The following is a 12,040-nucleotide window of genomic DNA, read 5'->3' as shown; positions in this document are numbered from 1 at the left end:
AACTCACTCTGTAGACCAGGCTGGCCTCGAACTCAGAAATCCGCCTGCCTCTGCCTCCCGAGTGCTGGGATTAAAGGCGTGCGCCACCACGCCCGGCTCAGTGGGTCTTAAGAACCACTGAAATGTCATATATATAATTTAGAACTGCTGTACATCAATTGTCTGATGAATATTATCACCCATATATAATATCTTGCCAGGCATAAAAGCACATATACTATCAATGGCAACAGTTAATTGAAGGATGTTTTTGCTACACGGGTATAGTGATGAACCTGTAATCTTAGCATTCAAGAAGCTGAGACAGGACAATCAAGAGTTGTAAGCTAAGCTAGCCTGGGTCACTTGGCAGACACTGTAGCTCAGTTGGCAGTATACATAAAGCCTTGGGTAGATTGCTGGCACTGCAAAAACATGTGTGGCACCACACACCTGTAACACTCAAACTCGAAAGGTGGGATGCAGGGGAAAATCAGGAGTTCACAAAGTCATTGTGAGCAACATGACAAGCTCAAGCCAGCCTGGGACACCTAAGTCTATCTTAAAACTCTAATGCTGTGGCTGTGGTACAGCATGCCTTTTACTCCAGAGCTTGAGAGGCAGAAGCAGGTGGATCTCTGTGTGAGTTCAAGGCCAGCCTGGTCTACAAACAGAGTTCCAGAACAACCAGGGTTCTTATACAGAGAAAACCCTGAGAAGGCTCAAAGAGTTGAGATCATTTGTTGTTTACAAAGGAACTGGGTTCAGCTCCCAGGACCCACATAGTAGTGTACAACCATCTGTGCTCCAGTTCCAGGGGATCCAACACCCTCTTCAGTCCTCCATGAGCTCTAAGAATGCAAGTGGTATACATACATGAAATCATACACATGAAAATAAATACATTTAAGAAAGGTTTGGTTTAAAAAAAAAAAAAAAGCCAGATGGTGGTTGGCCCATGCCTTTAATCCCAGCACTCAAAGACAAGCTGATCTGAGTTCTAGACCAGCCTTGCCTATATAATAGGTCAGTCAGACCTGTCTCAAAAGGGTTGAGCAGCTAAGCTGGAAAGATGACTGTGTAGTTAAGAGCAAAGAACCCTAGCACCCCCCCAACACACACACACACACACACACACACACACACACACAATGCATCTAATAATCATCTGTAACTCCAGTTCCAGAGAATTTAACTGTTTACACACATACACATAAAAAAATTTGTTTTTAAATTGAGAATGACTGTCTATCATAAACAAAGCCCTGTGGCGGTGGCCCATCACCTTTAACAATAATGAGCCAGGTGGTAGTGGCACACACCTTTTCATTACTTTATTTTACTTTATATCCAAATCACTGCCCCCCCCAACCCCCACCCCATCCCTGGTGCGAACACCTTTTATCCCAGCAGTCCACTCCAGAGACAGGCAGATCTCTGGGTTTGAGTGAGTTGCAGTACAGCTATGGCTACACAGAGTAAACATGTCTAGATCAATCAATCAATCAATCAATCTCAATCATAATCTAATATTGGTAGAGAAAGGGATAAAATGACAAACAAGCAAAAGAAAAAAAGCTCTTGAATCCAACCTATTATCATGTTGGTGTGCAAACCCTTCTTACACATTTGAGTGTGGCTTTTTAAATTTTAACTGATATTTTCTAGGTATTGTAACCATACTATACAAACCATTAAGTATTTTGTTTCATTCCTTAATCCTAAATACAGCTAGTAGCAAAAACGTATAAATTAGAGAATCACTGAAAAATATTAGAAGGAAGTTATGTTGAAAGACATCAGTTCAGCAGATGAAGGTGCTTGGTTTAACAGCCATAGGGAGGAGGACAGAAAAACTGACTCCATGTCCTCTGACCATATGCATGCCACAGTAGGTGCATACACACATCACATAACCTCCCCCTTCACACATACAATAATAATATCGAAAGCTGTTTTGAAAAGGAAAAAGGGGCTACAAAGAGAGAGAGATAGTCAAACTTCAAAATAAAAGTTGGGCTGTATGGTACGTGCCTGTACTGCAGTCCAGTCGTTTAGGCTGAAGTACAACTGCTTGAGCCCAAGAGCTCAACATCAAACTAAATATTAACAAGATTCTTATCCCAAACTATCCAGGCATGGTTTTATAACTGAATACCTATAAACCTAACATTTGGGTGAGAGAAACAGAAGGATCACAAGTCCAAGGCCACCTCTAGTTACATAGTAAAGTTCAAAACTAGCTTGAGCTATATAAAGACCCTAACTCAAAAGAAGGGATAGGGACAGAAAGAAGACTAGGGAATGTAGTTAAAATTGCTTGTCAAACATGCATGAAAAAACTGGGTTTAGTAGCCATCACTGAATAAACTAGGTGTGGTAGTGCATGCCTGTAATCCTAGCTCAAGAGGTAGAGCCAAGAGGATCAGAAACCCAAGGTCATATTCAATTTCATAGTGAGGTCAAGGCCATGAGACCCTGCTTCAAGAAAACAAAAGTTAGAGCACTTTATGTTTCTAATTTGAAAAACACATACATTGGGGAACACCCACAACTGTCAATAACTCCAGTCACAGAGCAGTTGACATACTTTTCTGGCCTGCACAGACACTGCATGTATGTGGTGCACAAACATAACTGCTAGCAAAACACAGTAAACAAAGCACAACAGAAAAAAATACATGCACCCCAGGGGAAAATTATAATAAAAATACTACTAAAATTACATGTTTTCCCAAAACTATAAATATGAATATACTTCCTAAAATCACACTGGCTGCTCTTCTAGAGGTCCTGTGTTCAATTCCCAGCAACCACATGATGTCTTACAACCAACCCAATGACTTCTCTTGGCATGCAGGTGTACCAATGATAGATAAGAGATACTCACTGCATATATGCTATCATTATGACTGCCAAGTCTCAATACAACAACAAAATCAGCACAAGTCTGAGGTAAACAGTTATTATAATCAGACTAAAGGACAGAAGCTTATCTACTGAATGTTTAAATTGTATCTACTCTGTACTTTTACCAGATTTGAGTACTATCTATCATGCTAGTCTTTCAGTCTTATGCTTACTTAACCTGAGCTGCATTAAACAGGACAAAAAATAAGGGATAATTAAGCAGCTCTTTCAAATTGTTAATTAAGACTTTTATACAAATTAACTATCTTTTTAAAGACAAGAGTCTCACTATATAGACCTAACTGGCCTGGAACTCCTTATGTGACTAAACAGGCTCAAACTCAAGTATCTGCCTGCTTCTGCCTCCCTAGTACTGGGATCAAAAGTATGGACCACCATGATTGACCACAAGTTAGCTTTTAAAATCCTGCATTCAAAGATTAGTTCCCAGCGCCCACATGGCAGCTTACAACCCAGTTACCGGGGATCTGATGCCCCCTCCTTAGGGTTCCTGTGGGCATCAGATGCAGACGTGCATGTGGCACACATATATATGTGCAGGCAAACACTCAAAGGCACAGAATAACAGCCAGGTGATGGCAGGGCAGCATGCTTTTAATCCCTGCATTTGGGATTATGATTATTTACTGTGAAGAATCAAAAGAAAAAAAAGTTAAATGTAAGGGAAGGAGAATCCTTAACAAGAAAAGACATAAAACTATCATTTGGCTGGCCTGTAATCCATGCACTCAGGAGGGATCATCAACAGCTCGAAACCAGACTGGGATATAGTATACAAGGTCCTACCAGCCTCATTAAAGCAAAACTTCAATCTCAGGTGCAGGAAGGTGAGATAATGTCATCTTCAGCTGTACAGTAAGTTAGGAACCAGCCTAGATTACATGGGACTCTGAAACAAAAAGCTTAAACTTAAAAAAAAGGGGGGGGGGGGGCATGGTAGCACACGCCTTTAATCCCAGCACTTGGGAGGCAGAGGCAGGCAGATTTCTGAGTTCCAGGTCAGCCCTGTCTACAAAGTGAGTGCCAGGACAGCCTGGGCTATACAGAGAAACCCTGTCTCGAAAACAAACAAAAAAGGCACCCAGGCATGGTGACACAAACACACATGGGAAGCACACCAGATTTCTGAGTTCAAGGCCAGCCTGGTCTACAAATGCAGTTCCAAGACAGCCAGGGCTACACAGAGAAGCTCTGTCCCAGAAACAAAGAAACAAAAAAGGCAGGGACTGGAGAGATGTACCAGATGTTAAAAGCATCTTCCAGAGGTCCTGAGTTCAATTCCCAGCAACCACATGGTGGCTCACAATCATCTATAATGAGATCTGACGCCCTCTTCTGGTGTCTGAAGACAGCTACAGTGTATTCATTTATAATAATAATCTTTGGGCAGGAGCAAGTGGGGTATATACATAAAATAAATATTTTTTTTAAAAAAAAGAAAAAGACACACAATAAGTAACTTAGGACTAATGAGAAATGTGGACTGAGGTAAGAGACAGAGACAGATGTAAAAAGAATGGTATAGGTATGACTAGAACCACAGGGAAAGCAATAGGGACTGTTCCTTGAAACTGAGTTTAAGAGCAATGCAGGTTGATTCACTGTTTATCATAGTGACATTGAGACTTCAAAGTTTAGAAAGTTTACAACAATGTGACCTTGACCACTGATCAGACTTGAATTCTTTGAAGATCTTTATTAGAAAATAATTACAGTCACAAGAAGTATCCTTGTACTCTTTACCCAACAACTCTCTTCAACAGTAACAAGTATAATATGAAACCAGGAAACTATTATAGGTCCAAATTCTAAAACAATGACCCAAGCAACTTAGTGGGAAAGAGTTTATTCAATTTACATTTCTAGGTTACAGTCCCATCATTCTGGGAAGTCAGGTCAGGAGCTTAGGCAGAAACCATGGAAGAACATGTTTTGTTTGAGGGATCAGGCTCAGTTAGCTTTCTTATACAGCCCAGGACCATCTGCCCAAAGAATGGCGCTGCCCACAGTGGACAAGGATTTCTGTAGCCATGTGTATATTAATAAATTATTTGTTCTACTTACGTGTTAAACCTGGTGTTGTCTGGCTACTCAAATAAAGTATACAATTAATAACTATTTACCAAGAAGCCAAATATCGAACAAAAGAATCAAAATGTAAGTTATACCATGTCTTCGCAAAGAACATTTAGGACCACTGTATAGCCCCTTCCAAAAGAGAAGGTCTAGACTATACTTGGCGAGGAAGTGGGCAGCTGCAAGAGCTATAGTCAGAAACTACCACTTGCTCCAAATTCTTGCAAGCCCACAGCAGTGTTCCCAGTAAGCAGCCCTTCTATCAGCCTGCTTGCACAATTATATTCTTATCAACACCCACATCATCCCAAAGCTATTTTCACTACCATGTTAGCATTTGACAGAAAAAGCACTCTAAAATAAAAGGCAGCTTTAGGAACTCACTCAACTTTAGAACTCCATTTAAGTAACCATTTACTCACTCAGCTGGAAAAGACACTAAGTAACCACTAGGCCTGAACAAAATTGGGGGGGGGGGGGTAACCAGGCCTTATTGATTTTAAAATGCTTCATCTGTGTTCAGCAAGTACAGGTGGCCACAAACTACCTCCAAGTTTATTAAAACACACAGAGAAGGTCCGATCTCTTGTCTCTCCAACAGCTCAGCCAAAAATGAATTTCAAAAAAATTGAGGAACAAACTGGGGTAAAATCCCCCACTAAGTAAAAAGGCTCACCACCTCAGTTTGAACTACAACTCAAGTTAGAAGGGGAGAACTACCTCCCCAAGTGGTTCTCTGCCCTCCACAAATGCAGCATAGCATTCACATGCCCACTTCACAGACACATAGATTACTCGCTCATTTCCATACAAATGCACAGATAACAAAATAGAGGAAAGTAATACAAATGGCAAATTTTCCATTACTTGTTAATCTACGCTAAAATTATAGTACAATGGCTCACATCTATAATGCAAGTATTTGTTAAATTGAGTAAGAAGGATTTAGCCGGGCGTGGTGGCGCACGCCTTTAATCCCAGCACTCGGGAGGCAGAGGCAGGCGGATTTCTGAGTTCGAGGCCAGCCTGGTCTACAGAGTGAGTTCCAGGACAGCCAGGGCTACACAGAGAAACCCTGTCTCAAAAAACAAAAACAAACAAAAAAAAAAAAAAAAGTAAAGTCTCAAAATAATGCTATACCATTACAACCTGAGATGCTGGAGTAGAAAGTGGGCTTTTCTACCATTGGTTCTGTGCACAAGGCTATAATCCCAGCCCCAGCACTTTAGGGACCAATGTTAGTGGGATAACAATTTCCAAGCCAGCTTAGGCTATACAATATAACCCTGTCTCAAAAACAGAATGAAACACACAAGCTAGATTTTTCTCAAAAAGAAATCTAAACCTGATTATTGGTGATTCTAGATATAAACAATCTCCAAATCTTACAATAGCTTTTAATCCAGTATAAAATAAGGCCCTACTCTATAGTTCTAGTCAAAGAATAACAGGAATGATGAAGTTGGTCAGCCTTGAGTCTAACCAAGCTGGTCATCTTTTGCTGTCATCCAACATGACTATTCTAGCGTCTCAGCAAAACTGACAAGATTCATGCAACAATAACAAATACTAGGGTTAAAAATTACAAATACCTATTAAGACTAGATCAGCCAGGTATGGTAGCAAAAAACTTCAATTCCAGCACTGAGGAGGCAGAAGCAGTCAGATCTCTGTGAATACGAGGCCATTCTGGTCTACAGAGTGAGTTCCAGGGCAGCCAGGGCTTTGTAGAGAGACACTGTCTAAGAGAGAAATAAAGATGATGATGATGAAGATGAAAAAAATCAACTGTTGGATATGGCCTTTAGGAGGCAGAAACAGGTAGATCTCTGATCCCAGCCTGTTCTTACTAAGATGCTAAAGCTGGCCTTGAATCAACTCAGTAACACAACCATACCTTGACTATTTGATCCTTCTGCCTCAGACTACTAATCAAATAGGATTACTGGTCTATTCCATCAAACCTATCGGTGGATACACTTGCAATCCTAGCCCTTAAAAGTCCAAGGCAGAAGTTGAAGGTCACCAGGAGATGCCAGTGAGATCCTGTCTCAAAAGCAAATAACAAGAGGCTTACATAACTAAACCTTAACAGTGGCACTTCAAAAGTATACTCCCGGCCAGGAATGGAGGCACACCTATATTCTCAGCACTCAGGAGGCAAAGGCACAACCACCACGGAGTTCACACTAGCCTTGACTACTACTAAGATTTTACCTAAACTATACACCATGATGAATTTTTGGTCTATAATGAATGTCTTAATAATCTCATCCAGTCTGCTGGTTTGTATATTACCTTAATAGATGACTACAAAACTGTCTCCAGTTTAGACCTTTCCCCTGAAAACCAGACTAACAAAGCAATCCAACCTAAATGTCTAACAATCATCTCCCACTTACTATGCCTAAAAACGAACTCCTACTCCCAGCTTGCTCTTTCTACACCATCCCTAGTTCATTGGACAACAGATTTCTAACTGTTCAGACCAAAAACCTTACAATCATCCTTAATTTCTCTCGCATACCACATGTGTCATTCATTAAATCACGTTAGCCTAATCCTCAGCGTCCATCTATTTCAGCCACCAGCAGCTCTCCTGCTGGTTATTAGCTTCTTTACAAGTCTTCCTTCAGGCTTCCACTCTGTTCCTCTCTGTGACACTATAAATGATCCTCTGACTAACACTCGCTGTGGGTGCACATGCAGCCCCAGCTACTGTCAGCTGAAGCAGGAAGATCATTTGAGCTCAAGAATTCAAAGCCAGCCTGGGTTCCTCTAAAAAAAAAAAAAGATAAAATAAAATCAAACAAAAAAACCCAGCCAAATCTTTAGAATGGCTCTACAAAATTTTATGAAACTCCGCACCCCTCCTACTGTGAACCAATTGACCATCACTTTCTCATTTCATTCTGGCCACACTGAGCAGCTTATACTACTTTGGAACTTAGGGTTAGAGTCTTAGGGTTAGGATTAGAGTTAGGTGGATGGTTACTGCCCCGCCACTCCCTCAACTCTCCACACAACAGACTCAGATACGTCCCATCTCAACTTACTCTCCCACGGATGCTTACCAGCTTACCCCATTTTATACTGTGACTTAACAGCAAATCCCCTGTATCCTATAGGATTTTCCAAAGCATTTTACCTTTGGCCATTCTATAATGTATTGTTTACAGGCCTCATTAGGATGTAAACTGCACAAAGTTTTGCTGAATACATCAATACATCAATACAGTATCAACCTTAGTCAAGATAGGCCTATGTTTAAAACAACAAACAACCCCAACAACAAACACTTTTTATCATGTTTGTCTCCTTGAGTAGGACAGGTCCTGGAAGACTCTAATTGGTTGTGCTATGCCCTCACTATCTACCCCTGCACTATATGGACACCTAGTGCAGTTACTCAAATGATTAGAGCCACTTCACTTTAATACAATGTGATTTATACTGCAAGAAAAATCCAAGGCCTACACACATGCAACTACTTAAGAGTAAGTGGAAGACAATACAGACCATCTGAGCCCCAACTCAAGCTCCAATCAAAGCAAATTTACATTTCACCTCAACTTCTCTTTTTCAAAGAACCATTTGAAACTAACCCAAGTCTGAAAGGGAAGGACTGGCCACTTCACAACCAGTTTTCCCCCAACAGTCACACCTTTCAAATTTCCCTAATAACTCCAGCTAAAGGTGCTTACTTGCGCACACACACTGTGCCAAGAGCGAAGGGTTCAGGTATTATCTCCTTCAATTTTCTCCAAAGCCCCAGAAAGTTGCTAGCATCGGGATAACTACTTGCAAAATGGGAAAACCCAAATGTAAAGACAAAGCCATTCGCTCAAGGTTAAACTCCTGTTCAAGAGCAGGTCTGTCTGACTTCCTCCTCACAGGGTCTGCTAATGCTTCATTCTTCTTTCCTGGCCAGGCCTCATTTTCTTCCCATGTAAAACAGGTGATACTGTTGTTCAAGATGACTGCCAACACCGTTAGGCTAGTACTAAGAAAACACTCTATAACCTATAGAAGTTAATAAACAGTATCAGAGCTTACTTGACACTCTAAAGCCAAGAGAGCAGTAAAGCACGAGACTAGGAGAGACACTGAGCATCCCCTCCCATGCACAGTAAAGACAGACTTCTCCACATTATCATCACATATTATGAAAAATGTTTTCCTCCAATAAAAAAAGGATGTAATCCTTAGAGCTTTGAGACGTCACTGTGCAACCTGGAAAGTCACTGCATGGCTCTTTGCCCTTCCTGGGGGGCTAGCACATGACTTTGTACAAGATAAGCATGCAGCCAACATAAAGTGAATGATACAAATTCCTTTTGAGGTTTTTCAAGTCTCAAAGCAAAAACCTTTAAGTGTTATTCCAAAGCCAAAACCCAGGAGAAAACAAAGCCATGCTGGTTTCCTACTGCAAGTAAGAGATGAGCTTTGCTGTAAGAGCACATCAAGCCTGCGCAGAGGCGGCCTGGGTACCAAGATTATCTGTCAGGTAAAGACAAAGTAAGATGGGCCACTAAAGGGCTTCCGTAAACTTAAAAGAAAACAAGTATAAAACTACTCAGGCTGTTCTTAGGTTGAAAACAGGATTGTCAAAATTTTCCCAATGAAATTTTATTTTATTTGTTTAAGGCAACATGAGGATTTTGCTTTGTGTGTGGAGATAACACTCCAACAAAATAACTTTTGTGTTACAACACTAAAGAACTATCCAGTAAGATCCAAATGTTTCTGAGCCAAGGTGAAAAACTTTGGCAAAGATTCCCCCAAAAATGTGTCATGTGTGGTAATTTAGTGAAAAGTTTTGTTTTTCACTAGACATCCCTTCAAACCTTAACTTGGAAATGAATTTTGTTGCTCCTATGTGCAGACATCAATACAAGCAAATTGAGGTAAAACAACGGTTTTTCTTAGTCGTCAGCACCTGCAATCCCAGCACTGAAGAAGCTGAAGAGGGAGGATCCCAGGTTCGAGGCCAGCCACAGTAATTTCAAGAGCAGCCTAGGCAACAAGGTGAAGCCATTTATCTAAAAACAAAATGATCTTGTGAGGGCTTAGGGAAGGCACGGACTCCTGACTGTGAAGTGGAAGCTTGCTTTTTTACTTATGTTGTTGTTTTGAGGGAGCCTGCCTGCAATCCTAATTCAGTTGGTATCTCAGGTGTACACCACCATCTGACGCCCAACAGAAATATAAAAAATGCCCTAGATATACTGAAAAGAAACTATACGACAAAACTATATTTCGCTTTACAAGTACACTATCTTCTTTAGAGAAGACTATACAAAGGGTCTCTTAACTAAATCTTCACACGCAGTAAAGCCATCCTTGTAGATAAGATTCTAGATTCTATTACCTAAGAAATAGGACGCCAAAGTGTTCAAGCCTCATAATCGAGAAATGTTTGTCAGGTTTTCACTTTCAGGTTAAAAAACAAAACTGCTGTCACCTCAACAACGGGACCAGACAAACCTTGCCACCATTACAAAAACCCAAGCGCCAAAGGTGCAGAATATGAAGCTCATAGCTCTACTGGGCCAGAATTGAGTGTCCAAGGAGGAGGGAAAACAAAAAAAAAAACAAAAATAAAATCAAAACCGAGAATGCAACGCGGGTCTCCTCCGCGGATCGAAGCGGGGAGACGCGCGGTAGGCCCTTCCGGTCCCAGTTGCCGTCACCGATAGGCCGGGCGACCGGCCGAGCTTCCACCCGAGCCCGAGGATTCTCGGCCTACACGAGCCGGCGGCCTGACGCCGGCGTCGGCCTTCCCGGCGCCTCGGACTATGCACCGTGGTTTGCAACAGAAGCCCGGGACGCCGCCGAGTGTCCTGGAGGAGCTGCGCGGAACGCCGAACCTAAGCAGGCCGACTGAGGACGCGGCAACGGCAGAGGAGGCCGTGGCCGCCCCTCCCCCACCGGGCCGCCCGCCCCAACCGCCGCGGCGACGCGAGCAGCCGTCTCCGCGCCAGGCCCAACCGCCGGGCCAGCCGAGGCCAAGCGAGGCGGCCTCCAGGAGCTGCGCCCGGCCTGCCCCCCAGCACGACCGCGCGAAGCCGTCCGGGGCCCGTTACTCCGCGCGCCGCCACCGGTCAGGACGCGCCACCCTCGGGCTGGAGCGACCAACGACAGCGGGAGACCGCGGAGCAGAGACTTACTCAGGGGTCGGGTGCTCGGGATCGTAGAAATCCCCCATCTTCGGTGGCGGCTGCTGCGACGGCAGCGGCTTCATGAGGAGCGGCTGGAGGCGGCGACGCTAGCCCCCTCCCCGCGGCAGGCCGATGCGGGGGAGGGGACCGGAGGGGAGGCGGCCGCTGGTCCGATCGCGGCGGCGGCAGGGGCGGCCCGCGTCGCTGGCTGGCTGGCTGGCCGGCCCGCCCGCTCTCTCGCTCCCTCCCTCCCTCCCTCCCTCCGGCAACCGCCCGCCCGCCGCTCTCACCCTCACACACTCACTCCCGAAGCGACGCGCACCCCGCCCGCCCTGCAGCCTTGCAGGCCCAGCCCCTTAAAGAGACACGCACAGGCAGCCCACCGGCCGCCAGTCGGCGCGCCAGCACCGCCGACCCTGGCAGGGGCGGGGTGCAACCCGCCGGCCAGGCCGGGCCTAGCCTGCGGCTTCCCGGAACAATAAGTCCCGGGGCCGAGTGTTGGAGGCGGGTCCCGGAGCTGGAGGGGCGCCACCGCTGCCCCTCCCTGGACCGCGTCCGTCCCGGGAACGGCCCAAGGCCGTCAGGACACCCGCCTTCATCCTTGGAAGCCCTGGGAGAGCCTGGCCTCCGGGCACTGAGGTAGCGCAGCTGCCGCCCTCGCCCGCTTGCTCCTTTATTCCGTCTCTCTCGCCCCTTCAACTGGCTCTCGGCCGCGCACCGAAAACCAAGCTAAGCAGGGGCTGCTTCTCAGCCCCGGCTTCCCGGACACGCCCTCCGCCCGCCAGCCTCCCGCAGCCCCCACCACCGTGTCCCCACCGAAACCACCTCACCGCGGTATTCTGCCCTCGCCCTAAAAGTCTGAGAGGCTGTTTGTTAGACCGGGGGGGGGGGGG

General features: G+C 44.7%; 1 protein-coding gene across 5 annotated transcripts in view; it reads right to left on the bottom strand.

The window, feature by feature from the left end:
- Setd2 (SET domain containing 2, histone lysine methyltransferase) overlaps positions 1-11,360 on the bottom strand; it is an 86,048-nt gene extending 74,688 nt beyond the window's left edge. For all 5 annotated transcript variants that reach the window (XM_029481184.1, XM_029481185.1, XM_029481186.1 and 2 more), the window contains exon 1: positions 11,157-11,360. In XM_029481184.1, the coding sequence (XP_029337044.1) occupies positions 11,157-11,230 (74 nt within the window). In that variant the 5' untranslated portion in view covers positions 11,231-11,360. The remainder of the gene's footprint in view (positions 1-11,156) is intronic.
- Between the last annotated feature and the right edge of the window lie 680 nt (positions 11,361-12,040).

Source organism: Mus caroli, chromosome 9 (genome assembly GCF_900094665.2).
Source record: "Mus caroli chromosome 9, CAROLI_EIJ_v1.1, whole genome shotgun sequence".
Classification (NCBI taxonomy): domain Eukaryota; kingdom Metazoa; phylum Chordata; class Mammalia; order Rodentia; family Muridae; genus Mus; species Mus caroli.
The sequence above is the reverse complement of the archived record's forward strand: the minus strand, read 5'-3'. Positions and strand labels throughout refer to the sequence as shown.